We start from the raw sequence: 26,544 nt of genomic DNA, 5'->3' as shown, positions 1-26,544 counted from the left end.
TCCCTCTCTGGCCCTTCCTCACACCCTGACGCCGGTAGCTGCGCGCTTCGTCCGAGCGGCGCCCCGGCCTGCGCTCCCCACGGCGCGGACACCCCGTCGAGGAGAGGCGGCGGCGGGCTGGCAGCTCCACCCTGACGAGCCCGAGGCCGAGCCCGGGCTCCGGGTGCGGTCTGCAGCCCCTCTCCCCAGCATCCCCCCGATCTCCACGCCCTCCTCGTCCCTCAGCAGCCGCCCGGTGTCGAAGCTTTCCCCCTCCCCGGGCAGGCGCCCGCAGCCGTGGCCGCGCTCCGCGGACCGCCTGGCCCGCGGCTGGGAGGCCAGTAGCGGCCGGGGCACCCTGCCCCCGCATCCCGGTCCCGCATCCCGGTCCCGCACCCCGGTCCCGCACCCCGGTCCCGCATCCCGGTCCCGCGGCACCTGGCGCGGCGGCGGCGCGCATTGGCTGCGCCCCCCGCCGCCCGTGACGTCATGCTGCAGTGCGGGGCGGGGCCGGGCGGGGCGCGGAGCCGCTGCCGGAGGTGCCGCCGTCCCTGCGCGCCGCCGCCGCCGCGGGAGCGAGGGCGTGGGTCCGGCCGGGACCCGCCGCCGCCGCGATGGGCGACCCTCGGCCCCGCGCCGCCGTCCTCCTCCCTCTGCTCTGCCTCTGCGCCGCGCTGCCCGGCAGCGCCTCCAACAAAGGTGAGCGGCGGAGCGCCGCGGGCGCGGTCCCGGGCGGCGGCGGGCGCTCCGCTGGGACCCGCCGGCAGCGCCCGCGGAGGGGCTCTGGAGGGACGCGTCCGCCGCGGCTCGTCCATCCGCCCCCGCGGTGGCGGTGCGGCTCCGCGCTGTCCGCCGCCTTCGCCCCGCGCGTTTCCGTCGGGGCATCTCCGCGGTCCCCGGCGGCTCCGGTTTTCTTCGCCCCTTCGGGCGCCCTCATGCCATCCCATCCCCATTCTTTACTTTGTCCATCTGTCGTCCTACCGCCGCTTTTTTTCTCTCCGTTCTTTCGTCTCCTAGGGCTCCCCTCGCGCTTTCCCCTTTTCCACCCACTTGTCTTGCTTTTGTTTGGTTATCGCTGGGTGGATTTAGATTCCCATCCCCTCTGTAGCATGATGGGAGAGAATATGTTGTTTCTCCACAAAACCCTGCAGTTCGTAAAACACATTCCCTAGCTCCATCCTCCAGTCCTAGTTCATCCATCTACCATCTGTCAATAGGAACAGTTTATGTACAGTTATGCATTAGCGACGCAGGTTGATTTTATGTATTTTACGTGATTAAGATAAAAGACCCCCAAACCACCCCAGCGCTACAGCTCTAACATTCTGAATGCAGATATTCTTTGAGCTCACAGAGTGATGGAGAAAGATGTGGGTTTCTAGATCTGTGGCTGTAGAGACAAGCGGGAGAGATTCATCCGAGGGGAGTCAGTGTGTTGATAATCTGACAGGGTGGGAAAATCTGTAAACATTTGAGGGACTCTGGACTCACTGGGGAATGTGACACCTTAGGGTGCTTTCCATGCCTTGGAACAGTCAGGGCTATGGGGCGGGTGCACCGCAGAGCTGTGTGTACCCTGACATTGGCAGGGGCATTCATTTGTTCTGCTCTGCTTCCATGGGGCTGGGTGGCAAGGAGAGGCCCCTCATGCTCTGGATTCTCCATCTCCTTTGTGAATTTGCACTCGGAAACATCTGCCCACCTTTGGAAAATTTTATTAGATTGACGGGAGCTTTCTTGAAGCTGGTAGGAGTCTGTATCCTGGTAGGAGTCTGTATCCTAAAAATATTCCTAAAATGTTTTTTTATTCTCCAACAACTCATTTCCCGAGAAATCAGATTGGTGATCCCCAAGTTGCAGGTGGATGCAGCAAAGGATTTATCTCTGTACCATCAGCTTGTTACCCCAGCAACAGGGCACATTTGGCATTTATAGCTCTGGATCCCCACCTCGGTGGTGTGGCGCACGGATAGGGCCGGAGCAGAATGGAATCCGGTGGGGACAATGGAGGGGCAGGGGGAGCCGCGGGCACTTGCACACAGGGAGGATTCCACCTGCATACTGAGCAGGATGGATGTTTCTCTGGATTTCCTACGCAATGCTTTATAATCTCAATCAATACGGTGGTGGAGAAGTGCCAACCCACGCTCTTCGCTGCCACACCAGGCTGGATCTGCCCTGCTGGGACATCCCCTCGCTGACCTGTCACCCTCTCTGCTGGCCCCCCAGCCACCCCTGGCAGCACCCCCTGGCCCCGAAATGCACAAATGCTTGGTGGCACAGGATGCTGCCCCTTTTGAGTCAACACATGAGGCCATGCCAGTATGGCCTTTCAGAGGACACTGTGCTGCAGAGGATGGATTCAACATATTGGAAGTAGTGCCCTTGAGGGGAATGGCTCTGTATCCTACTCCCCACCAGCTCTGAGCCATGCTGTGCTCAAAGTATTGCTGGGTTGTAATAAATCTTGGTCTCCAGGGGGTGGGAGAGTGGGGGATTATCTGGGAATGGGGGTTGTAACTAGGCCATGTAATATAATCTCTGAGGCCCATTTGGCTGGGAGTGGGCATGGGGGAGGGGTTTGTAATGATTTTTTTTTCTCTCTCCTCTCCTATCCCCTCCCCTTCCCTCCCCCTCACCCCTTTATTTCTCCCTTTCCCTGCCCCGGAGCCTGTGTGATAAAGATTAATTTGCTATTTCTGGGCCTGTGACATTTTTCAGAGCCTCCTGCTGGCTGCTGCCTCCATGCCAAACCTGGCTGGGCTCCAGCCAACGGGCTTAGCAAGGAGGGGCCAAAGGAATATGGTGCTCACCATGGAGTGGGGAAGGAAAGGGCAAGGGACTCTCAGAATAGGTTGTTATGTGCATAGGATGGTTGACTGAAGGTGACTGGGCATGCCTGTGTAGGTCCTGGGCCTTAGTCTAGAGGGTGCTAGGCAGAAGTAATAATGGCTGCATTGTCCCCTGGGGATACCCCAATGATAGATGTAGGCTGGATCCTTCCATTACAGCTTCACTGAGCTAAGAGGGTTAGTATTTGGGGTCTGTCTGCAGGCTGAGGCTACTTCTGCCTCTTTGACTTCACTTTTTTTTTGACTGCTCCATCTTTTTTGGGCACCCAGACGTCTCTCCACCTATTGCTAATAAGATAGTAATGAGGACACAAGAAGGAACACATTGTTTCTGAAGAGGTCTCCCATGAGTAGAACTAAATAAAGATAACTTTTTCCTCCCAGCCTATTTTAGATGTCTTTATTTCTAGAGAAGAAGGTGTTGAGGGGTAGTTGTTACTTGCCAAGGGATGAAATTATTCTCTTTTCCTACTGTATCTGCAGTTGGTGGCTAATACATTCCTGTCCTCCATCCCTTGCCCCAAATCTGCTTCAGCAAACAAGCACAAACCATGGATTGAAGCCGAGTATCAGGGCATCGTCATGGAGAATGACAACACCGTCCTGCTCAACCCGCCGCTGTTCGCGCTGGACAAGGATGCCCCACTGCGCTATGCAGGTAGGTGGGGAACAGCTTTGGCAGGGCTGGAAGGCAGGGACACGCTTATGGAGAGGCAGGGACACAGTGACATTCATCCCTGTGCTGGATCCTACCTCTCTTCAGGAAACAGTCACCTCCAAACCTTGTTCCGGAGGAGGTCCCTAGTGAAGTCTGGAGGCAATTTGGGCACAGCTTGATTTAGGATGCTGTGAGCTGTTTCCTTAGGGAGAGGAACTGAGGGTGGAGCCAGCTACTTTTTGACGCAGTTCTGCTATTTCCAAAGATCACATGCACAGTGCTGTGTCTGTGAGCCCTGGAGAAAGCTGGTAGGGCACACTTCCTTGGCAGTGCTACATCCCCTCACAGTGAGCACAAATCCCTGGAACAACAGGCGAGGCTTTTAATGGTTGTATTCCAAGTGCTTGCCTAGGCCATGCTTGGAGTTTCCTCATGCATTCTTCCTCAGCTTTGGGAGAGTAAATGTGGTTCCTGTGAGCCGAATTTTAGGGTTTAGGTGACCCTATCTGCAGTTCCCTGCGGTACTCTGCGCATCTTGCGTGTGTGGGTGGATGAGACATCATGGATCTTCCTGCTCTGGCTATCTGCAGTATATGGCCTGTTTTGCCTCCCTGAGGAATGCAGAGGAGAAATAAGGGTGCTCTCCCAGGACTGTGTCTGTGTAGCACTAATAAATATAGCTTGAGCCTTGTAACCTTCAATCTTTCGTGATGCTGGTCAGGACTCCCTGCTGTGGGAGTATTCTCCAGTAGATGGCAATCTGCACCATTAATGGCTGTAAGGGATAGCAGGAGGGACTCCCAGGGAAGCAAAAACTGCTCAGAATGAAGGATGATAATGGGGGAGAATGGGAATTGTAAGTTAGAAAGGAAGAAAATATGAGGAAGGGAAAGGAAGGGGAAGGGGAAGGGGAAGGGGAAGGGGAGGGAAGGGGAGGGAAGGGAAGGGAAGGGAAGGGAAGGGAAGGGAAGGGAAGGGAAGGGAAGGGAAGGGAAGGGAAGGGAAGGGAAGGGAAGGGAAGGGAAGGGAAGGGAAGGGAAGGGAAGGGAAGGGAAGGGAAGGGAAGGGAAGGGAAGGGAAGGGAAGGGAAGGGAAGGGAAGGGAAGGGAAGGAAAGGAAGGAAAGGAAAGGAAAGGAAAGGAAAGGAAAGGAAAGGAAAGGAAAGGAAAGGAAAGGAAAGGAAAGGAAAAGGAAAGGAAAGGAAAGGAAAGGAAAGGAAGGAAAGGAAAGGAAAGGAGGTGTACTGTGCTCTCCTCAGTCCTTTTCTTTCTCCCCTTCCTCTCTGTTTTTGTGTGTACCAGGTGAAATCTGTGGCTTCAGGATCCATGGCTCAGGGGTACCTTTCGAAGCTGTGATCCTGGACAAAGCTACAGGAGAGGGGCTGATCCGGGCCAAGGAACCAGTGGATTGTGAAGCGCATAAGGAGCACACATTTACTATCCAGGCCTATGACTGTGGAGAGGGACCTGATGGAGCAAATACCAAAAAATCACACAAGTAAGTTCATGCAGACATTGCTGCATGCTACAAAATGTGATCTGTGACAAAAACACAAAGGAAAGGTGCTATGGAAACACTTCCTTTAGCCAGAAGTGTTTTTCTCTAGCCATGATATTGTAACTCAATGTGCTAACAAGACCCAAAGAGAAAAGTTTGCTGACTGTCACATGAGTGAATACAGAAACGAGGGCTATTTGACAACAATTTCTAAAAGTGGTGTTTTACATTGCTGCATATAGGTAGGAGGTCCAGATTGCATTATTATTTCTTTTGCTCTTTCTGAGTGGTTGGCAACCATTGTCCCAGCACCTGTGTGACAGCACTGCTGCATAGAAATCAAGGTGTCTTTCCTTGTCCTTGCTTTTGACAGCTGAAAATCGGAGTGGCGCACTTTAAAAGAATGACTTACTCTGAATTTTAGGTGGTGCATGGCTCCTAATCAGCCCATGAGTTCTCATTGATGTCTCTCTGCATCAGGGCCACGGTGCACGTTCGAGTAAACGATGTGAATGAGTTTGCCCCCGTCTTTGTGGAGAAGCTGTACCGTGTGGCAGTGACGGAGGGAAAGCTGTATGACCGCATCCTGCGTGTGGAGGCCATCGACGGGGACTGCTCGCCGCAGTACAGCCAGATCTGCTACTACGAGATCCTGACCCCAAATATTCCCTTCCTCATCGACAATGACGGTAAGAATCCTTGCCCACCGTGTGCACATCACTCCTGTTTTTCTTGCTCTGCTCCTTCTCTGCCAGCCCCATTTGAAGGCAGAGCTGTGCTATATAAATTTTCCAGCACTGCTGATCTGTCCTGGTGATGAGAGCAGCAGCATCCATTTTGTGGGATGCTATAACTTGTTACGAAGTGACACTGGGCAGAGTGACTCAACTCTTTTTTGGTTGTTTTTGTCATTGATCAGAGAGAGGAGTGATTTTTAGAACGAAGGTCTTTGAGGACACTGCCTGTCCTCTACCTTGATCTCTTTGTTTTGCAAACCAGGGAACATTGAGAACACGGAGAAGCTGCAGTACAGTGCGGATCGTGTCTACAAATTCACAGTGACAGCCTATGACTGTGGAAAGAAGAGGGCTTCTGATGATGCTGAAGTGGAAATCCAGGTGAAACCCACCTGCAAGCCCAGCTGGCAGGGTATGAAACCTCCAAACACATTTATCTCTTCTCTTCGCTTTTGCTCAGCTACTACTCAGTCCTGCTCATCACAAATGTTTGTATATACACATATAAATTTGTGTGCCCGTATATATGGTTCAGTTCTGGCACCAACCCATCTCCATCAGGGGATGCAGCAGATGTCTAAGTCTGTTGGAAAGCCACTGAAAGGTAAATTCTAACATTGGAAAATCATTCCTTGGAGTACTGTGAGCTGCCATGTGTTTGATAAGGCTCACAGACTGTATTCGGCAAAGATTGTTTTTGGGGCTGCTCTTCTGGAAGATATTTGGCTTTTCCAGTGGTGTCATGTTCCTGTGGGTTCACCTTAGTCAGTTAGAATTAAAGAGAAATCAACGCGGCTAAATACCTGCTCTGCCTGATAAGAGAGGCTGACCAACCACAGAGTGATGACACACCAGTATTAGCTGTAGAAGCTGGGACCTTGGATTCTGTGCTTCTAGGAAATCTTTCCATGCATTGATGCCAGCTGTGTAAAGCTGTGTTTCCAGTGTTGAAAGGGCCAAAAACTTGGACTAGTCCATAGATGCCACTTGTGTGTATGCCAGGTGTTCTGGCCCAGTGTCCTGGGCAGTTCCTAATCCCTCTCCTAATCCAGTTCCTAATTCACTCCTTTCCATTAGGCTGGAACAAGAGGATTGAGTACACCCCTGGTGCAGGCAGCCTCGCGCTCTTCCCCACCATTCACCTGGAAACCTGTGATGAGCCGCTGTGGAACATCCAGGCCACGGTGGAGCTGCAGACAAACCACGTGGCCAAGGGCTGTGACCGGGATAACTACTCAGAGAAGTCACTGCGCAAACTCTGTGGTGAATCGGTTCTTTCCTGGGCTGAGGGCGGCTGTGGCACAGCACCCTGCCCCTCCCTCTGGGGGGCTTCCCTGTGGTAGCTGAGCCTTACACAGCAGAGGAGCCAGGGAACACATTCCTCACGTCTGCTGTGGTCACTGGGGTGGGAGGACACGGAGCTTGTGTGTTGCATTGAGGGGCAGTGGGTGTTCCTGCCCATAACTCATGGAATGCTGGAATGGTTTGGACTGGAAGGAGCCTTAAAGATCCTCTAGTTCCAACACCCCTGCCGGAGACAGGGACACCTTGCACTAGGGCAGGTTGGTCAGAGTATCATCCAACCTGGCACTGAACACTTCCACAACTTTTTGGTTTTATAAGGGACTACCCTGTGCTTTCCTTGCTAGGAAGCCTGGGGTTTATGTGCATTGTCCCAGTATGCAGAGTCTGTGGGACTTCCTCAGCACTGAACAAAAAGTCACCATTCTTCTCCAGATAGGAGAAGCCTGTAGGCAACTCCTTGTCTCCCTGTGCACTGAGACATTACAGTTAGGCTTCCAGGGCCCACTTTGTCTGATCCCCAGTTCTCAGGCTCCTTATTCTCCCATGCCAACATTTCTGACTCCCTCCCTTCTCGGTAGGTGCTGCCTCAGGAGAGATTGACCTGCTGCCAGTGCCTAGCCCCACAGCAAACTGGACGGCACGGCTCTCAGTGCACTACAGCCAGGACAGCAGCCTCATCTACTGGTTCAATGGCAGCCAGGCTGCCCAGGTGCCTGTGGTGAATGGACCGAACGGCCACGAGGGGCTGAGTGACCACTTCACCCTGTCCGTGTGGATGAAGCATGCAGTGATGCCCGGCAAAGGCAGGCGGGAAGAGGAGACGGTGATCTGCAGTACAGTGCAGAGCGGTGAGACTTCTCCTGGGGTGGTGACACTTCTGCCCACTGCCTCTTAACTCCTTAGAAGGGTTTGTCCCTGCAGGGGTATATCTCTGATGTTCCAAAGCAGGACTAGGGCAGGGGTTCCTCCTTAGGGACACAGCTTCTTTAGGTGTCCCTTTTCCTTGGAGCACTCGAGCCTCCTTTGAGCACGTGGTGCTGAGTACCAGTCACGTATGGCAGCGTGGGCTTCTGGGTTCTGGCCAGTGGGAGTGCTTGGAGCGTGACACCTAACTCCCTGTGCTTGTCCCTGGCAGAGGATGGCTACTCGCACTATTCTCTGGCTGTGCATGGCTGCCGGATTTCTTTCCTCTACTGGCCGCTGCTGGAAAGCGCAAGGCCTGTGAAATTCCTCTGGAAGCTTGAGCAGGTGAGGAAGGGTTTGTGTCCTCCCCATGTCCCTGCTCCTTCTGCCCTTTGCTGATGCCGTGCCCTGCTGTCTGCCGCAGGTCTGCGATGATGAGTGGCACCATTACGCCCTCAACCTGGAGTTCCCCACGGTCACGCTGTACGTGGATGGCGTCTCCTACGACCCTGCCCTGATCCATGACAATGGCCTCATCCACCCACCACGGCCGGAGCCTTCCCTCATAATCGGGGCCTGCTGGGCTGGTGAGTGCCCCCTCCCCAAGCCCTGCCCTTCCCATGTGGGAAGAAAGGGGGTGGAGGGAGACCCAGGAGAGGTGAAAGGAACACCATCCAATACTAAATGATGCAAACCACAGCACAGCCATCTTGCCTCCTTGAGTAGCTCCTTCCTTCCTTGTTGGCCAAGGTAATAACAGCTCAGGGAAAAGTGTCACTGGCAGCTTCCTGGACAACAGTCATAGAATATGCAGTGGACAGCCAACTTTCAGGCAAAGGAGAGTTGAAACTCTGTACCTCATTCAGGCACTGGCGTTTCTATCAAAACCTTTCACCAGAAAGCAGCAGTACTATTTATGCTGATGATTGTGTTGATGGGGATTTCTCTGTCTTGAGGGTCTATATGAAAAAGTCTTAAATCCTTCTGTACAGGAATTGGGTTCAAAGACAAAAATCATGTTAGGAACAAAGTTAGGCCACTATTAGATTAAAACCTGTTCTGTGGAGTTGCAAGGCTGGAGTTCTCAGATCCTTCAGTTCTCCTAATAGACTGAAGCAGGACAGATCTAAAGTAATTTGCCTACTGCTTGCCTTCACTCCAGCAGAAATTTCTAGCAAGATCAAATATTTTGCTATACTGCTGCTTCTCTAAAGTCAGAGATCTTCCCACAGCACTGTGCTCTCTTGATTGGTGTTTTGCAGACAATCAATACTGATCAGCTTGGGACCCTCTCCTGGATTTATCTGAGTGTGTAAGGGATGTTGAGGACATAGGTTGTTGTGAACATGGCTAATTCCCAAAATAGATAACACTGGGAAAGGATTGAAAAACTGCTAACACTATAGTTTCTCCCTTAAGTCAGTTACTCATCACACAGTCTTACCATCTGCTTCATGAGAGGAATTCTGCCCTCTGTCATCTGTGATGTGTTGCCTCTAGGGCTGAAGGGTGCACTGTTTGGCACTGTTTTCATGGACTGGCCAATACAAGCCCTTGTATAGATACTTGCCTGACCCTGTAACTACCATCTTCCAATGCCTTATTGCTCGTCCTGATGTTCTCCTTTTGCAGAGGAAAAAAACAAAGAGAAAACCAAGGGAAGTGAGAACGCCACTGATTCTGTGCAAGGTAGGGAAAAGAAAGAAGATGGGTCTCTTCCCCTCTTGACAGTGCATGACTATCACTTCTTGCATGGTACCTTCCTCATACAGCTTCCCCAGTCCTGTCCTGCCACCTCCCACCACCTTGGGAGGAAACCCCTTATTTGGCAGATTGGCCCTTGATACCCTGGTACCTGTGGAGCATGAAAAGGCTGATGGAAGGACTGCAGCCTGCTTTGAGAGTTGGAGTATGCTTTTTGTGTGGAGAAAGAGTACTCATGCCTGATCATTAAAGCTGGTCTCGGAAGAACACAATAGCCATTAGAGACATCAGGAGATGTCACCTCATCCCTATCTATCTGTAGAAAGTGTAGTTTCTTTTACAAGCCCTCACAGGAAGCAGAGTGAGAAGGGGACAAGAAATTGTTCTCGTCTGGCATTCAGCAGTTTGATAGAAACTTCTCTATGCTACCCACTGTTCACTGCCCTTGTCTTTTTGTTAGTCTGTTTTTCTTGCTTTCCCCCATCTGGAATTTCAAAAATTTTCATCTCCTTTCTTCAGCATCCCTTGTCTTCTTGTTGTCTTTGCTTTTCCATATCCTGTGCAACCCTCTGTCCCTCTCTACCACCCTTAACATCTGTGTGTCCCTCACATTGTTGCTTTTGTTGTCTGGGCTTTTTCATGCCCCATGTCCCCTTCTGTATCTCTCTACCTCCCTTACCTTTGCATGGCCCTCACACTGTTGCTTCCGTGGTTTTGCTCTCTTCCTCGCCATGTCTCTCACACCCTCCACCTCCCATGTTTCCCTCAGGAGATCCTCTGTCGATACACCACTACTTCCATGGTTACTTGGCTGGCTTCACTGTGCGCCCTGGTAGCTTGGAGAGCCGGGAGGTTATTGAATGCCTGTATGCCTGCCGTGAGGGGCTTGATTACAGTGACTTCGACAGTCTGGGCAAAGGGATGAAGGTATGCCCATCTGCCCAGCTTGCATGGGTCTCCTCCACTCTCCTCCCTAGCCTTGCGTCCCAGGACTTTGCCTGCTCCCCCACCTCAGACAGCTCCCCACCTTTCTCCTATGTGTCTCTCTCAGCCTGGATTCCTGTCATTTGCCAAGGAACCATGAGTATTTTCTTTTCTTCCACGTCTAGGTTCATGTGAACCCCTCTCAGTCCCTGCTCACCTTGGAGGGTGATGATGTGGAAACCTTCAACCACGCAATCCAGCACGTGGCTTACATGAATTCACTGCGCTTTGCTACCCCTGGGGTCCGGCCGCTCAGGCTCACTACTGCTGTCAAGTGAGTGGGCAAACCAGCACCTCCTGCTCAGTTCAGAAGAGGGTCGCCTCTCTTTTGACACAAGTTACACTGACTCACTTTGTATTTTAAAATTATTGTAGTTTAAGATGGTCTCAAAATGGGTAGAAAATCTTCCTGAAAAGAAACGATCAATTATCTAATATCCAAATGGATACTGTCGTACTGGTTCCTAGTGCCTATGCAGAACTTCAGCCTCCACTTGCAGTGTTCCATGCATGTGGACTGGTTTTAATTTTCTCTGTGTTTGTAGATGTGACCAAGTCACCAGATCCCAGTGGTGTCACTCTTACCACACGTCTCTGCCTTGCGCAGCAGGCTGTAGGGAAGCTTTAGGAACATGCTGGAAAAAGGATATTCCCTTCCCTAGAAGTAATGGGTAGGACGTGATCTTTTATAATGTTCTTGTTGGAAGCTTGGGGCAACTGATGTTTTCTACTGCTCTTTTTCAGGTGTTTCAGTGAGGAGTCCTGCGTCTCCATTCCTGATGTGGAAGGCTATGTTGTGGTGCTACAGCCTGATGCTCCCCAGATCCTGCTGAGTGGCAATGCCCACTTTGCTCATCCTGCATCAGACTTTGAGGCTCCGGAAGGAATTCCCCTGTTCCCCAATCTCCAGATCACCTGCTCTATTTCTCACCAGGTGGAGGCCAAGAAGGATGAGAACTGGCACGGTACCGGTGAGTGGAGTACAGGGCAAGGTGTAATAGACAAACTGAAAAGACCTACAAGAGTAGCAGTCCGGCAGAGGAACTAGAGCCCCTGTAATTACACCCGAATGCGAGAGTTTACAAATTTAGAAGCAAGGCACATTGTCTGTCAATATGTAGGCTAATCGGCTCTTATCCCTTTCTGCTCCTCCCTGTACTTTTTCTATCCACTCAGTTCCTTTGCCTCACTCTCTCCTAATTCTTTCCCAGGCTGCTCATTCCTAATCCGTTTTACATTTTACCTACATTTCCCTTTATTGAATCCAGTGCTGGTTGGATGTCCTGCCTGTTACTCTCTCTACTCCTGCACTTACTGAGTCTCATCCTACTTTCTTCTCTCCTGCTTTCTTTTCTTACTTCTTGCTCCCTTCCTTCTCTTCCTGCCTCACTTATTCCTGTGAATTCCTCAGTCAATTTCCTCACACTATACAGTATCCTGTGTAATTTCTTTCCATCATGCTCAGATTATTTCTCTGCAGCCTGTGCTCTGTGTCCATTCTCTTCTTTCATATCCACTCTGGTAATGGGATGTTTTGCTCCTACTTTTCTGTTTAGAAGCTTTGCCTTCCCTCATACAATGATGAGTTCCTTGACTTAAGAGCAGATTGTTCTCAATCCTGCTGAAAACAGTTAGTTATTCGATGTGGTTGCCATTTTAAAGAAGATACGTTCTCAACCATGGTAACCAACAGTGTGAGACAGGGAAAAGCTTTCAAAAGCATGCAGGGCCTGGGAATGTGTGAGTGCTGTTCCTAATTTACACGCTGTCATAACAAAGTCCTTACAGCCAAGATGTGTTATCATGAACCAGACTGATAATAGTATGTTGTTCCAAAATAAAGTGACTTTAATATGTGCATAGATAATGTCATTAGAACCATCCTGCAACAAGTAATTAGACTGACAGTGATTTTACTTAAGGTCAGTGCTAGGTGGAGAATTGCATATGATGTGAGCACTCTTAGGTAAGCAGGTACCCCTCTGAATAACTCCTTCCTTCTCTGGTGGCTGTCTGGCTTTCTGGCCATATCTTCCTTCTGTTTGCATCTCAGTGACAGACACACGAATGTCAGATGAGATTGTGCACAACCTGGATGGCTGCGAGATCTCACTGGTAGGAGATGACTTGGACCCAGAGAGGGAGTACCTGCTCCTGGATGGGGCACTGCTGCAGCAGCGGGGCCTGGAGCTCGTTAACACCTCTGCCTACCTGACCATCACAGGTATGTCCTCTCCACGGTCACAGCTATCTGTTATTCCTCTGTCACCGACTGTCAGGCATCACTGGGAGAAGCACTTGAGGTTAGGTTGTGTTGGTGTACTTTGTGACACTGAGATGTAACCATTTCTTGAACTCCTGGCTTTTGGAAGTCGCAGACCATTTCCTTGGGGAGGTGGCTTTTCCTCCAGCACAAAGTACTGGGACATGGTGTCAGCTCCCACCCAGGCTTGTGTCACTCCTCCTGATTTACTCCTTGAGGTTTGGTGTTCTCAGGTCTCAGTAGCAGTTTGCATGACATGACAGGGACAACATATCCCACAACTTGTGGACTGTTACAACACTTCCGTGCTCTCCAGAAAATAACAGGACTGTTGCTCTCTTCCTTCCCTGACTTTGGAGCAGGAGCTTCCTCACCTCTCTTCTTGTCTCAGGCGTGGAGAGCATTGCAGTTTACGAGGAGATCCTACGCCAGGTCTCCTACCACATCAACCACGGTGCTGCCCTCTATGAAAGGAAGTTTCACCTGTCCTGCACTGAGATGAATGGACGCTACTCCAGCAATGAGTTTACTGTCGAGGTACAAGACTTTTACATGCACACAGAGATTCTTCTGCATGCATGGGGAGGATGTGGTGCATGGGAATGCACAGAATGTGCCCTGGATACAGGGTTGACTCCCCTCACTCTGGTCTTTCTGCAGGTGAATGTTCTCCACAACATGAACCGAGCTGCTCATCCTAACCATATTCTGAGCTCCCAGCAGTTTGTGCACCGAGGCCATCATTTACCTGCCGAGCTGTCTGGACACAGTTTGGCAAGCACCCACAGCAACCCAAGTATGTAACACTATCTTTTGGGTTTTTTCCTTTAGACCAGGACGCTGATTTACTGATATCCTGGCAGAATCTATAGTGGAGGATTCCTCTCAGGCTCCCTGCACCCATTATCAGATTCTCATTATGCTGTCTTGTTCCACTTGTTAGCCACTGGACCGCAGTCTTTGTCAAATTGTATTTTAGGGCATGCTGCAACAATAGTCCTCTTGTGGGATATTATTTTCTTGATGTAGAAGCAGACTGAAATCTACACCTCAGAGGGTCTAAAAAGAATAACTGTAAGCTGATTTCATTCATGCACCTTGCAAAGGTGCTGTGTGGGCTTGTGTAAAGTAATTTCAGAAAGAAGCTTCAACAGCAGGAGAGAAAAGTGAGTCAAGACTGCCACTGCTCTAAAGAAAGAAATGGGAGTAGGTGGTGGTCAGCAAGGCAGGACAATACAGGAGATGGCACCACATAGATGAGGAGAATTCTTGCCCCCAAAACAGAGAAGAGAGAAGCCTCAAAGCTTGACTAGATGTTTGTTTGTGCTGATAGCCCTGTGCCTCAGGCATGACCACACTCCAATCAATTCCTCCTGGGCTGTGAAAACTCTGGGACTCGTTACAGACATTTTGGTCCCCTGTCATAGGGGAACAAGCAAGGCACCTTTAAGCTAGCTTCCTGCAGTAGCTGATCCCAAGCTGGTCCAGACCTGCGGCTGGCACTGCAGGGGCAGCCTGTCTGTGTGCCAGCCTTTGCCTCTCCCTTCCCCAGCTCTGCCTGATGGCAGCAGCAAACTTGTCCCTGCTGAACAGAACCATAAACAAATTCGTGGAGGGCCTAGATAGATTTTGGAGGGAAGGTGGTTATCTGGGGAGTTAAGGCTCAGTCTACGGCCTAAAACAAACACATGGGAGTCGGGCTAAGGGTCTTAGATGAATTTCAGGTTTTCTCCTGTGGAGAAGCCAGGCTTTTGCCACAGCACTAATTAGAAATCCATCATAGCATTCACATCTGCTCCATATGCAATGAAGGCATATTTTGGCTTCTTGTTTTCTCTACTGCTTGCACAGAAATCACACTCTCTGAAAATCATCCTCGAGCCCTTAGAGGCTGTCCCCAGCACACATTTCTCCCACCCAAGAGCAGGATACAGATATATACGGTGCAACATATTCCGGTGAATTCTGCAGATAAAGATGTGCAGAGTCTACAGGCCGGGCTGACATCACAGGAACTGCCTGTGCCCAGGGGCACAGACAAATCAGGCTATGTTCCTGCATAGACTAAAAACCCAAGCTCTGCCCAGGGATCTCACTTCCTGGATGTCAGGTTGGAAATGCATGTTTCTGTGACAGACTCCAGACATAGCTTCTCGCTTTCTCTCTTCAAAGTGGTCCCCAGTGCTGCCACTGTCATCATCGTGGTGTGTGTGGGCTTCCTGGCACTTATGGTGATCCTCGGCATCCTGCGCATCCACTCCCTGCACCGGCGGGGAGTGGGGCAGGAGGTCCCTGGGGCCGCTGAGTCGGGGCACTCCAGCACTGGAGGCAAAGACAGCGACATGTTCTGGGACGACTCAGCCCTCACCATCATCGTCAACCCCATGGAGGTGAGGAGCAGCTAGTGTGGTTGGGGCTGGGCGGGCAGTTGGGTTGTGAACCTTCCCCTTATGCCTCTCTCACCTCCCCAGTCCTATCAGAGCTGTCAGGAGAGGGCAGCAGGGAGTGTGGAGGGCAGAGCTGGCCAGGGCATGGAGGATGATGACGACAGCACCGACTCGGAGACACCCGACTCCCCGGACAGCAGTGACATGAATGACCGGCACATCATCGGCAAAAGTGACATCTCTCACCGCTACTAGGAGCTTTAAAACACCCGCCCAGTGGATCCCCCCAAAACATATGGCAGGAAGGAGGAGGTGTCTTACTTTCAACTTCTTTCCAGCCCCACCGTGTACACATGTGCTCCTCCCTCACTGATCATTTCTGCCTCCCATGTTCCTTCATCTTCTGCCATTCTCGTTGTGGACATTCCCCACATTATTGACCCCCCATCTGGCTCTCCAGAAACGTGTGTTAGGGCACTTACATGTGATGGTGGCACAGTTCACACTGATGCAGGTGTTGGAGGAGAATGGAAATCTGGAAGGCAGAGCCAGCCATAGGGCTCAGAGTGGGGTTTCTCACGACCCCTCCCCAGATATTATATATATATATTGTATATTTTTTCAATGTTGTCATTTGAGGTTTATTCTCGTTTCATGCAAAAGAAAAAAAACAACAAAAAAAACCAACAACCAACAAACCACTGCAGCTTTGTGTCGCTTTGTAAAATTGTCAATACTCCTAATACTAAATGAGTGAAGGTAAGAAAGATGAGGAAACAAAGTGGATTTTAAAATAAATGGATTTCAAATAAAACATTTAGGACTTCTGCAGTTTTTCACTACAACCAGGGAAAGAAATAGTGTAGCCTCTAATGTGAAACTGAAGCTTGTCCAGAGTATTTACTAAAATTACTGCCATATCTCGGGGAAGGGTTACATTTTTTGGCATATGTGATGAAACAAGAAAAACACATCACTCAGGACCCAACTGCCTGCCTTTTTGAGAGTCAAAATACTTTGTAAACACAATGTAGCCTTCCCCAGGACTCAGTGCTAGGGACCCCCAGAGGAACAGAAGGCACTAAAGCCTGTCAGGGGCAAATGTAGCACATGCAGCAAACTAAATTATTGAACACAGGAAAATAAAATAAATAAGGCTTTTTCCATACACTTAGTGTATCAACAGAAACAGGCCAAATCTCCTTAGCCTCATCTATCTTCTCACATGATCTGCTTTCTTTATCAGTATGATAGAGTATTTTTTATACCAGGGGTTCCAGCTTGTAGAACAGCCCCAGCACTTCTGGGGGAAGGAGGCATCTTCCTCTTTCTGCTGAGCAAGGAGGGGATGGAAACACAACAGATACTAGCACAGCATGGCTCTGAGCCCAGCAGTAGCATGAGTTGTTAGGATAATGCTTCAGAGCAGGTTGTGCTTCTTTCCTGGATCTACTTGGTCTGGTTTTTCAGACTCTGCAAGAAAAAAAGAGGCTGTCAGCTGCCTGACACATCTTGGGGCAATGGCTGCAACATGTGAAGGACCCAAAGGAAAATTCTGCTATTTGTTGGCAGCCAAGCTTGAGAAATCCTCCTTAGGGGCAAGAAGACAGTACAGTAGGTGAGAGTGGAAGAGCCCCTCTGAGGGCAAAGGCTGCAGCACAAGATCTCTGCTTGCTGCAGTTCTCTCACATGTTTCAGCTCTACCCTGTCTTCATGCCCTACTGTGCCCATGTACGGTTGTTACCGGGTCCAAAAGAAGTGAACATGCTGGGGCTAAGGCACTGTCAAACCAGTGCCCAGACATCTTGAAGCACTGGAATAATTCAAGTCTCCAGAAGGCAAAAAACCCCCCATACATTGTGCACACTGGAGCAAAAAAACTTGGCACAAAAAAGTCGTTGTGTCCTGAGAATGCCTGACACCCAAGATCTGATCTGTGACAAAAAGCACCACCCCTCAGAGCACTGCAAAAGACCAGGTGTGAGGACCACGATGTCCCTGTACCTCCACAGCAGCCTCAGCCAAGTGGTACAGCTTACAAGGGGGAGGAGGCCAAATGCACGATGAGCTCGTAGGTAGCCATCATGATGGCAGCGTTTGGGATCTGGCGGATCAGGTGCGCCAGCAGCCCCCGGTATAAAGCCAAGGGGCCCTCCTCACGGGCCACGAGCTGCAGAGTCTGTGTAAAGGAACGGTACCGCGACCCTTCCTCCCGCAACCGTGTCCGAATGACCTCTGCAGAGACAAGAAGGGGAGCCTGCATTAGCAGATGGATCCTACAGGCATGGCATCTCCCCTCGAGGGGAACAGAAGCAAGGAGAGTGGACCCACTCACCGTGTGGATATGCAATGCATGTAGCACATGTTTTGGAGACAGCAGCAGCACCCATTAGTCCAAAGAAATCATTGTTTGCTGGAACTGTGAGTGATGGGGAATGGGAATGTTGGCTGTTTCTCAGCTCCTTTTTCAGTGCTTCGTAGATGACAAAGTGTATGATGGTCTCTGACACTCCGGCATAGGAGGCAGTGACCCCACGGTAAAATCCACGCAGGCCTTCAGTGCGGTACACGTGCATGGCACACTGGAGAGCGTTGCTGGCCATCTCCCCCTTCACCCTGGAAAGAAGGGAGAGGGTGAGGACAGCATACTGCAGCCCAACCTACAGTGCTGCTGTGAGCACAGCCATAAGCCTCTTGCCCAGCCTATGACTTGCCACATTCTGAAGACAAATCACAGACCTCTCTCTGCCTGCCATCCGCCAAACCATGATGTGACATGGAGTGGCTCTGCACTGCTGGCCTGCCTTACCTGGCTTCCAGCTGCATCCTGGTTTTCACCAACCAGATGGGGTTGGTGAGTGTGGCTGAGCTAACGCCTGGGGAACAGAAGAGGAAGACAGCTGTGAGTGCCAGGATCACGCTGACAGTTCGTGAAGAGGTGCTGATCTATCAGCTCTCTGAGCTCTGCTTGGCAAGCTGCAGGCATTTGCAATTTGAGAATGACCTTGAGAAGAGATATTTAGGGCAGACTATTTGATTTTCCTCCTCCCCTATTCCAGCCTTTGTCTAGTGTTAATTAGCTCCTCTGCCTCCAACAAAACCCTACTACAGGCCCGGGTGTTACAAAGAGGCAGGAAACAGCATGCTAATTTTGCAAGAGTGGAGGATTTTGTTAGAGAACTGGGATATATCAAGAGAAATGGTTCCGTGAGTGGTCTAAATTACACAGTGCCTTCTTCCTCTCACAGCAGAATAGAGTGCATGATAGCAGCTGCAGGGGTAAAGACTAGACTTCAAGAGATGAGCTTAAGAAGATGAAGAGTGAGAAAGATTTTGGTTACCAAAGGAACTCCTCCACGTGTGGAGGGAGAAAAGTTCAGAACAGCAATGGAGAAGGAATGAAACACATAGGCATCTTGGGACAGAAGGACCTCTTGGCTTTGATTTGAGACAGAAAAAGCTCACCTGCACAGGCTGCTGCTAACATGTGTACTTTCTTGGACTCTGGTACCAGGACAGTATTAAGCCTCTCCTTAGTAGCAGAATAGGCAGCAAAATATATAGCCCTGGTTGGAAAAAAATGCAGAAGAGGTTACAGCTCCCCTGTGAGGAGCAGAGACACCACTTTGCAGTCTCACTCCAACTTTTCTTACTTCCAGCACAGTTTTGTCTAACGTGATGTCAGATACCATTTATACCCAGCCCACAGCAATCATCTTAGCACTATGATCAGAAGCTCCAGAAGATGTCTGTGTGAAGGGGTCCTGTGGCACGTGAGCACATGGCCCAGACTGCTTTCACAAAGTGAGCAACAGTTATGACACTGGTCCCTTCAGAAGTGTACGACATGAGGCACTGTCATGGAGCAGTACTCACCGGGAAGGAGCAACCCCAGCGAGGTTTGGACCCAGACCTCGGAACAGGGACCGTTTGCCTTCCTTCTCAAGGATGGCCCTACAGAAGGAAATGAACAGAGAAATCAGCAGAATAACTAAGCTGAGGGCTCTCCTGTTCCTCCTCCTCCTTTGTTCTTCAGTATTTCTTGTAGCACTCTCTCCTCACCTCCCATGTTATCCTTTTTCTGCCCTGCTCTCATTTTCTCTCCAATCACTTCTCCTTTCCACTTCTCTTTCACAGAATCATGGAACCGCTTGGGTTGGAAATGACCTTAAAGATCATCTTGTTCCAACTCCCCTGCATGGGCAGGGACACTTTTCACTAGTCATTGCACCCTATTCTTGATAATGCCACCCCTCTAGGTCTGATCAAATCACTAGCTGGGAAATTTCTCACAGTTCCCTAAGTTGCCTTGCAGAGCACAGATCACTGGTGAGAAGCAGATGAACCTGTGCTCTGATCAAACCTTCTATTGCACTTGTGGCTTCCAGAGCCTCAGCTCAACTCTCTTTCTCTCTCCCCTCACACTCTCCACCCCACAGCCAAAACATCACCTCCCTGGTGCTAACAGGCACACTGCCCTGTCTGACTCACCTCAGCAACTTGAGCACTCCAGGAGGTGGTGGGGTGGGATTCATGAGCCTCACGCTCACCCCTGGCAGCTGTACCTCTGGGAGGCACACAGGCCGCAGTGCCAGCTGGGATGACTGCAGACGTGTCTTCACCACTTCCAGGGGACAGGTCAGGATGGCTCCAGCTGTGCCACCGCATCTAGAGCACAGCAGCACATGTAAGAATGACCTCTGTGCCATAAGAGGGCAAGAATTCTGACCCTCATTGTCCACAACTTCTCCCCTCTGGGACAGGAGGTTAGGTACCCCAGCCTGTGTCACACATGACCTCCTGCTCTGACACTGATTAACGTAACAGCTCAGCTCAGGACATCATCTGGCAGCCTCACTCTGAAACCTTACTCAGTATTTGAGACAGAGTCCCAAGTCCATGGGGACTCAGCAGTCCCCCAGAGCAAACATTTCTGCTGCCCACCCTCACTGCAAAGCCTTCTGCTGAGGTCACCAGGCACTGTGGCCCACACCTCGCCACAGCTGCACCAGCTCACAGAGGGGCAGCACGGAACTCTCCCACCTCTCAGCCTGCCCGTGTCTTTAATCCATAATTACATCAGACCCACATATGCAAGGCCCTGTAAGCAAGACCTGTACTTTCTGCCAGCAACCAGGCTCTCTCCAAGCCTGGCTTGCTCAATAAAAGAGGACTCTGACCTTCAGCAGGCAGAACCTATTTTTGGAACTCATGAACCATCTCCATCAAAGGGTCTCGTCACATTGGACGACTGCTGAAAGAACACATATCCCCTTTTTCCCTTTCTACCACCCAGGGACAAGTCAGAACTGATACATTTGGTTCTCAACTTCTGCCCCTCTAAATCTTTCGACTGATAACTCCACTCTTCTAGGGGATACTCAGTACCTGAAAGACCATTTTGAGATGAATTTTCATGTAAGCCATGTAAAAGGCTTTGACAAATGGACAATCGTTCACATCCACTACAGTCTAAGTTGCTTTGTTTCACAGAAGATGGAGGCTTAGTAAAAAGCTCACTCTGCTCCAAAGAAAGAAAAGCTAACCAAAGAACTACAAGATATCAGGGAAGAGTCAGGTATATCATTAGAATTATATATGACAATGTAGGACGGCAAATAGTGAGAGTTCTGAAGAATTATTTTGAAAAAGTCTATACAGCTCAGTGAACATACACAATATTCTCACAGCCTTTGCTCCTAGGGCTTCATTGCCAACAAGAATGGGGGTAAAAAAAAAAAAAAGAGGCCTGGATGCCTATTGCACTGACATCCAAGAGTTGAAGATATGGCAGCTAGGAGATTATGCAGCTCATGATGCCAGCAATTCACTAAGCTATTCCATAGCACTCATGTTGCTTTGTCAAGCCCTTGGCAGATGTACACATCTGGCAGATGTGGTGATGACTTGCAGAGCAGTCCCTCAGCAGCAATTTTCCTCAGCAGGTCTATGATGAGTCGTGGGAGTCTGGCAATGTAACTCCCAAATTTGGGTCCAGCTCAGAAGACAACATGGAGCAAAGCAGTGAACACTCTGGCTCAGGTTCTCTGGGTGAACAATCTGATCAGGCACAGACACCAAGACTCAGCCTACACAGCAATCCAGAGTTGCATGAGGCAGGGTCTCCTTATACAAAGGCCACATTGATTCTTCCCAGACAGACCATATTCACTTAGAGGTCCAACAGTCCTGTCCTTCACCATAGATTCTATTGATCTGTCTCGTGTAGGCTCCAGCCTTACATGCTTGTTTTTTCTTTGACCAGTCTCCAGTTCAGGAGAAGACTGAGTACAATGGTGACAGATCAATGTCTAAAAGGTCCAAATAGGGCAGTTTCAACCCCTTATCTCAAAGCTGAGCAAACAATACATCAGGAAAACATTGAGAGAAGCAATTGCTTGATATACTAATAATTCTTCTCTGTAATAGTGCATAGGGCAGCAAAAGTTTATGTAATTTTCTCTGAATATCTAATTTCTTCAAGAAGTCCCCACCCACAATGGTCAGGATCTGAGTTTGAACACATGCTTCCAGCATATATAAAAATTTCCTGAGGTCAGGTTCCTGAAGCTACTGATACATACAGATAATAACAAAGTATTATAACAGCAATAATAACAATTAAAGAAATTATTACTCCTTAGCATAGTGGCCATTTAATCAGCATAAAGAGAGTGTGAGATGAAGGGCGACTATGAACCAATATGCCTCAATGGCAAGACTAAAGAGGAAAAAAGAATACCCATTAATTAAAGCTATGAGGGGTACCAGTTGTTCAAAACTAGAAGAAATCTCAACTGTGCTCCATTACTGTGCATTACATGATGATACAGCAGCTTACACTCTATGAAATACATAGGTCTGCAAAATTCTTGTTCCAGGAAAAATGGAAAATAATGTGTCATTACTCTAGAAGCAGGAACTAAAGCAATTTCTGCAAAATAGGATGAAGAGCAGCAGTTGAAAATGAGTACAACACGTTCTCTCAGAGCAAAGTCGTGGCAAAAAGTGCTAAGTAAAGAAGGCGGGTAATTTTACCTTAGAAAATGGTACTTAGCCTCTAGATCTTGCTTTCACATTTTAAAGGGAAAATGAACAAGTTTGAGGTGACAGAAAAAGAGGATTAGTTGAGAGATATGAAATAAACTCTTAACATTTTTTAAATTATCTAAAAGGTGTATAAGCACATGCACAGAGGGGACAAGGCTTACTGGTGATTCATGTTAGCTCTTATTTAGGCTAGCCAAAAATTGAGACGGGTTGAAGACCTTCATTTAAGAACAGCAATGCTGGATCAGACAAACCTGCAGGTAAACGAGGTTTCTGCCTAGGACACAGACAAATAAAGGTCACCTACGGAAAAGTAGGATAAATACCTCTAGAATACTCTCCCAGCTTCCCACAATTTTCAGTTCAGGGATTTCCTCAGCCGGAAATGTTGCCTTGCTTTTAGTAGCCTTCAACACATCCATTTTCATTCATCTTTTTAAAATGCTTCCTGGACACATAAAAAGCCTTTACCCGCTACTATCCTGTGGCCAGGACTCCCAGAGTTTAACTGCACTATGTGGGAAGAACTGTGTTCTTGCATTAGTTCTGAACAAAACTCTCACAGGTTTCTTTGGCTGGTTCCCAGTTCCTCTACTGGAAGATAAAGTGGAGAACTGTTCCTTCATGAATGAAACCCTGTTTTGTTTCATTACATAAACCAGTAATATTAAATATAGTGCAGCAATACACTGAACTTCTCATTCATCTCTTACCTACATTATTATCCCTGGGGTTTTAATTAGGTGTGATTCAGGAGCATTGCTTAATGGATGAGGACGAGATACAGACTGACAAAGTTCCCACTAGTGACATTCTTGTCACTAGCCAAACTCTCAGTTTTTCAGGAACCATGGTGGAAGAGGACAAAGAAAAGCTTAAGACAAAAGCTAAGAAAGAAAAATGTCTAGGCTAAGAAGGAAAGTCTAAGATGCAATATAGTTCAAAGGATAAATTAATAAAAGATAATAACATTTACAAAATAACAATGGAAACAGAGAGGACAAGCACACATATGCAAAGATTGACCTGGCATAAGAACTGCATTAGCTGCAGAAAACTGGAAATCAACTAAAAATTAAATTAAAAGCAATTGAATTATGTGCTTTATTATACATGCTGTATCACAGGCTTCACTGTGACACAGACTCCAGCAAGTTGGTGGGATCTGGAAAGGGATTAGGTGGCTGCCTAAGCAGAGGACTTCTGCAGTCACTCAGCAAAGTCCGGAGGACCACGTTATTTTCAGCTTTAGGGCGCCATAAACTTGAAGCTCATTGGTTTGAGACTTTAAAGAGAGGAAGGGGGAAAAGCCACGGGACAAATTACTTGCTCAAGGGTACGCTCCTAATGTAGAGAGGCACCGCGGGGACCCAAACACCTGACTCACCAGAATCAGCCGCACTATTTAAAGCCAGAAAAGTCACACAGGAATCTCAGCCATGCGCTGATAGAGAGAGCTGGCCGCCCTCCCGAACACACGGATGCCCCAACATTTGCCCCGCTGAAGAGGCGTTTCTGCTCCAGCGCCCCGCTTCCCTTGCCCCGCATCCCCGGCTGGATGGAAGCCCACGTCGCACAGGGAGGCTTCCCCAAACCGCGGAGCCAGACATCCCCGCGGCGCTGCCCCGCTCCGGCCCCGGCACAGCCGCGACGGCGGGGCCGCTCCGCCCCGGCTGCTCCCGGCGGGGCTGCTGCTGCCCCCGCGGCCCGGATCCCGCCCCGGGGCGACCTCCTGCCCCCGCCCGCCTCCCGGGTCACCCACTCACCCTCCGGCGAGCAGGTGGAGCAGCGTGCCGGGCTGCGACATGGCCCCGCCGCCGCCGCGGTGGCCGCCGCCCGCCCGGAGCAGCGGCGGCGGAAGGGGCGGGCGGGGCGCTGCCGGGGAGCGCGGTTCCTCCGTGCACATGTACGGGGGACGGCTCGCACGGCTCCTTCGGCCTGGCCGCTCAAGGCTCTTCCATTCAAAACAAACCAGCAACCCCCCATCGGCTCCGAACCGACCCCCAAACTTAAACAAACTCGACTTTGTTTTGCAAGTAGGGGGAGGCAAGGCAAACTGATTTTTTTGAGCACGGGAAAGCGATGGGTCCAAGAGCAGGGCCAAGTCGTTCCTGACGCTCGTCCTCATTCATGGGACCACAGACGCTTCTTCGGATGTTTGGGGTCATATGAAAACGGGCCAATGTTCTCCGCAAAAAACCCCCCAGCCCTCTGAATAAATTAGACCCATGACTCCGAAGTTCAGAGGATCAGTGTGAGAAAGATGAAGTATATTCAGGGGCAAAAGACCCTCTGTTGCTTTCTCAAATGCACAGTCTCCGAGCGCATCAGAGTTCATTGAATATCATCTCCCTTAAAAAAAGCAGAATGTACATCAACATGATGCTGTTGCCAGCAAGGCACACATCAGATCAGTTTATGTGTTTAGGAGGATAGCCTGAAGGTCAGATGAAACAAGCTGTCAGAACAGCTCTGTACTGCTGTGACTTCACTCATAGCGCTGAGTGACACGGGACTGAGTGTGCTGTTGTGGTACCACGCTGCTACAACCGAGACAAATGTAGGAAGTGAATCCAGAAAGGGGAATAACTACCTTGGCCACTCAAGCAAAAGGATTGAAAAAAATTGCTGCCTTTAGTCTGAGGGAGAAAGAATTAAGGGAGACTAACAACTGAGTCCAATTAAGAACAAAGATACTTTGAAAAGGAAATCAGTACCTTATCTGCAGTGGGAAAGAATGGAACTATCAGCTCATCAACAGTGCCTGGGCAATGAGGGGAAGACCAGTAAAAAGATTGGCGTTCTGGTCAATGAAATGGGAAACTGGTCAAAGATACCTAGAAACTCCAACCATTTTCCACTTGTCTTCACTGTGGTGGTGGCTAGGTGAACACCTGAAATAGCACCAGTTACAAGTGGGGCAAAAGTCATTCTAGATTTCTAAGCACTCAGGCAATGCCAAGGTTTTCAGACCAATTAGGGCTGAAGAACTTCATCCTGTGATGGCTGGAGAACTGGAGAATGTCCCACTGGCCATTATCTTTGAGATGTCTAGACAATTGGGAGGTTCAGAAGTCTGGAAAAAGACAAATATATTTTAAAAAAGAAAAATTAAAAAGAGAAAAAAATATTAATTACTGACCAGCCAGCATAATTTTACTGCCTTCCCCTGTGATACTGGAACAAGTAAATAAGTAGACAACTCACATTTTCCATTTGCAAAAAGAAGAATTCAAGTTAAACCAATCTTTCATGGCAGACTTGTCCTTGTGGTCAAGAAAGTAACAACAGATATTATATTTTTTATTTCAGTAGGATTTTTACTCTGTTTCTCTGATAGTCTAACAAGCACATTAGGAAACGCAGGAAATTGGATCTACTGAAATCACTGTTGGGAGAATCTGATGCTGATTGGAAAATTCTAAGATTAGGTTTTGATGCTATGGTGTCTATCTGGAAAGAAGTATCGAGTCCTACAGAGATCTGTTTTCAGTGTGCTATTAGGGTTTTTTGTTTTTTTTTTTTTTTTCAGTAATTTTTACAGTGGACTAGAAAACAGAATCTATTAAAATTTGCAGGCAACATTAACCTGAGAGGGGTTGTAAAGGATTTGGTAGAGAAAATTTGTATACAAATGATCTAGATCAATAGGAGCAATAGCCTGGAAGTGTAGAACACCATTCTTTAAAAGCATGTGCTAAGTTTTGCACCTGGAAAGAAATAATGAATTTCACAAAGGTAGGATGGGGAATAGTTAGACAGAGACTTTCATTTTGTCACTGGTTTCTATCAGGCCCAGGACCTTCAGCAGAATATTGGTATTCAGCACAGCAGAAGGATGCAGAGCCTGGAATGGCCTTTTCAGGAGCTGTGCTATTTGCTTCTCTCATCTCTCCAAGAGTTACTGGGGCCCCTTGATATTTTAGTTATTGGTGCCAAAATATTTACACTTCACTTGCAGTGGTGCATTGACTCTGCTTCTTTTTCTGTTGACTTTAGATCAGACCCTTTGCTTTCTGCCTGCAAGCAGAAATAGTTGTGGCTTCAGCAGGATACCTATCCACCAACAACTGCAGCTGTGGTTGTCCTGCATGCTCTGCCACCACTGCCACCTCTGGTCCTTCCAGTTGCATCACAGTCTTTTGGGACTCTAAGGGATAAAAGGCCACCCAGCTCTTCAAAAGGAAGGCTGTGGGGGTTGGTTTTATAGAGCAGTGTTTCCCTG

General features: G+C 49.2%; 2 protein-coding genes across 2 annotated transcripts; one reads left to right on the top strand and one right to left on the bottom strand.

Moving 5' to 3' along the window:
• The first annotated feature begins 468 nt into the window (after window positions 1–468).
• CLSTN3 (calsyntenin 3) lies at window positions 469–16,183 on the top strand. Its single transcript, XM_066341111.1, is given in 19 exon segments — window positions 469–507; window positions 510–678; window positions 3,367–3,489; window positions 4,791–4,986; window positions 5,467–5,675; window positions 5,986–6,135; window positions 6,801–6,986; window positions 7,607–7,876; window positions 8,164–8,276; window positions 8,356–8,518; window positions 9,564–9,620; window positions 10,405–10,562; window positions 10,745–10,893; window positions 11,364–11,590; window positions 12,673–12,843; window positions 13,274–13,419; window positions 13,543–13,678; window positions 15,055–15,272; window positions 15,354–16,183. Coding segments are annotated over 19 exon segments (3,051 nt in total). The 3' UTR covers window positions 15,525–16,183.
• LOC136375547 (solute carrier family 25 member 33-like) lies at window positions 15,886–24,150 on the bottom strand. Its single transcript, XM_066341112.1, has 7 exons — window positions 24,086–24,150; window positions 19,761–19,937; window positions 19,146–19,223; window positions 18,735–18,835; window positions 18,079–18,145; window positions 17,605–17,885; window positions 15,886–17,504 (listed from the first exon to the last, which is right to left on the bottom strand). The coding sequence occupies exons 1-7, from the start codon at window positions 24,124–24,126 to the stop codon at window positions 17,305–17,307; spliced, it is 945 nt and encodes a 314-aa protein (XP_066197209.1). The 5' UTR covers window positions 24,127–24,150; the 3' UTR covers window positions 15,886–17,304.
• Between the last annotated feature and the right edge of the window lie 2,394 nt (window positions 24,151–26,544).

Source organism: Sylvia atricapilla, chromosome 2 (assembly GCF_009819655.1).
Source record: "Sylvia atricapilla isolate bSylAtr1 chromosome 2, bSylAtr1.pri, whole genome shotgun sequence".
NCBI classification, from domain to species: domain Eukaryota; kingdom Metazoa; phylum Chordata; class Aves; order Passeriformes; family Sylviidae; genus Sylvia; species Sylvia atricapilla.
The sequence above is the reverse complement of the archived record's forward strand: the minus strand, read 5'-3'. Positions and strand labels throughout refer to the sequence as shown.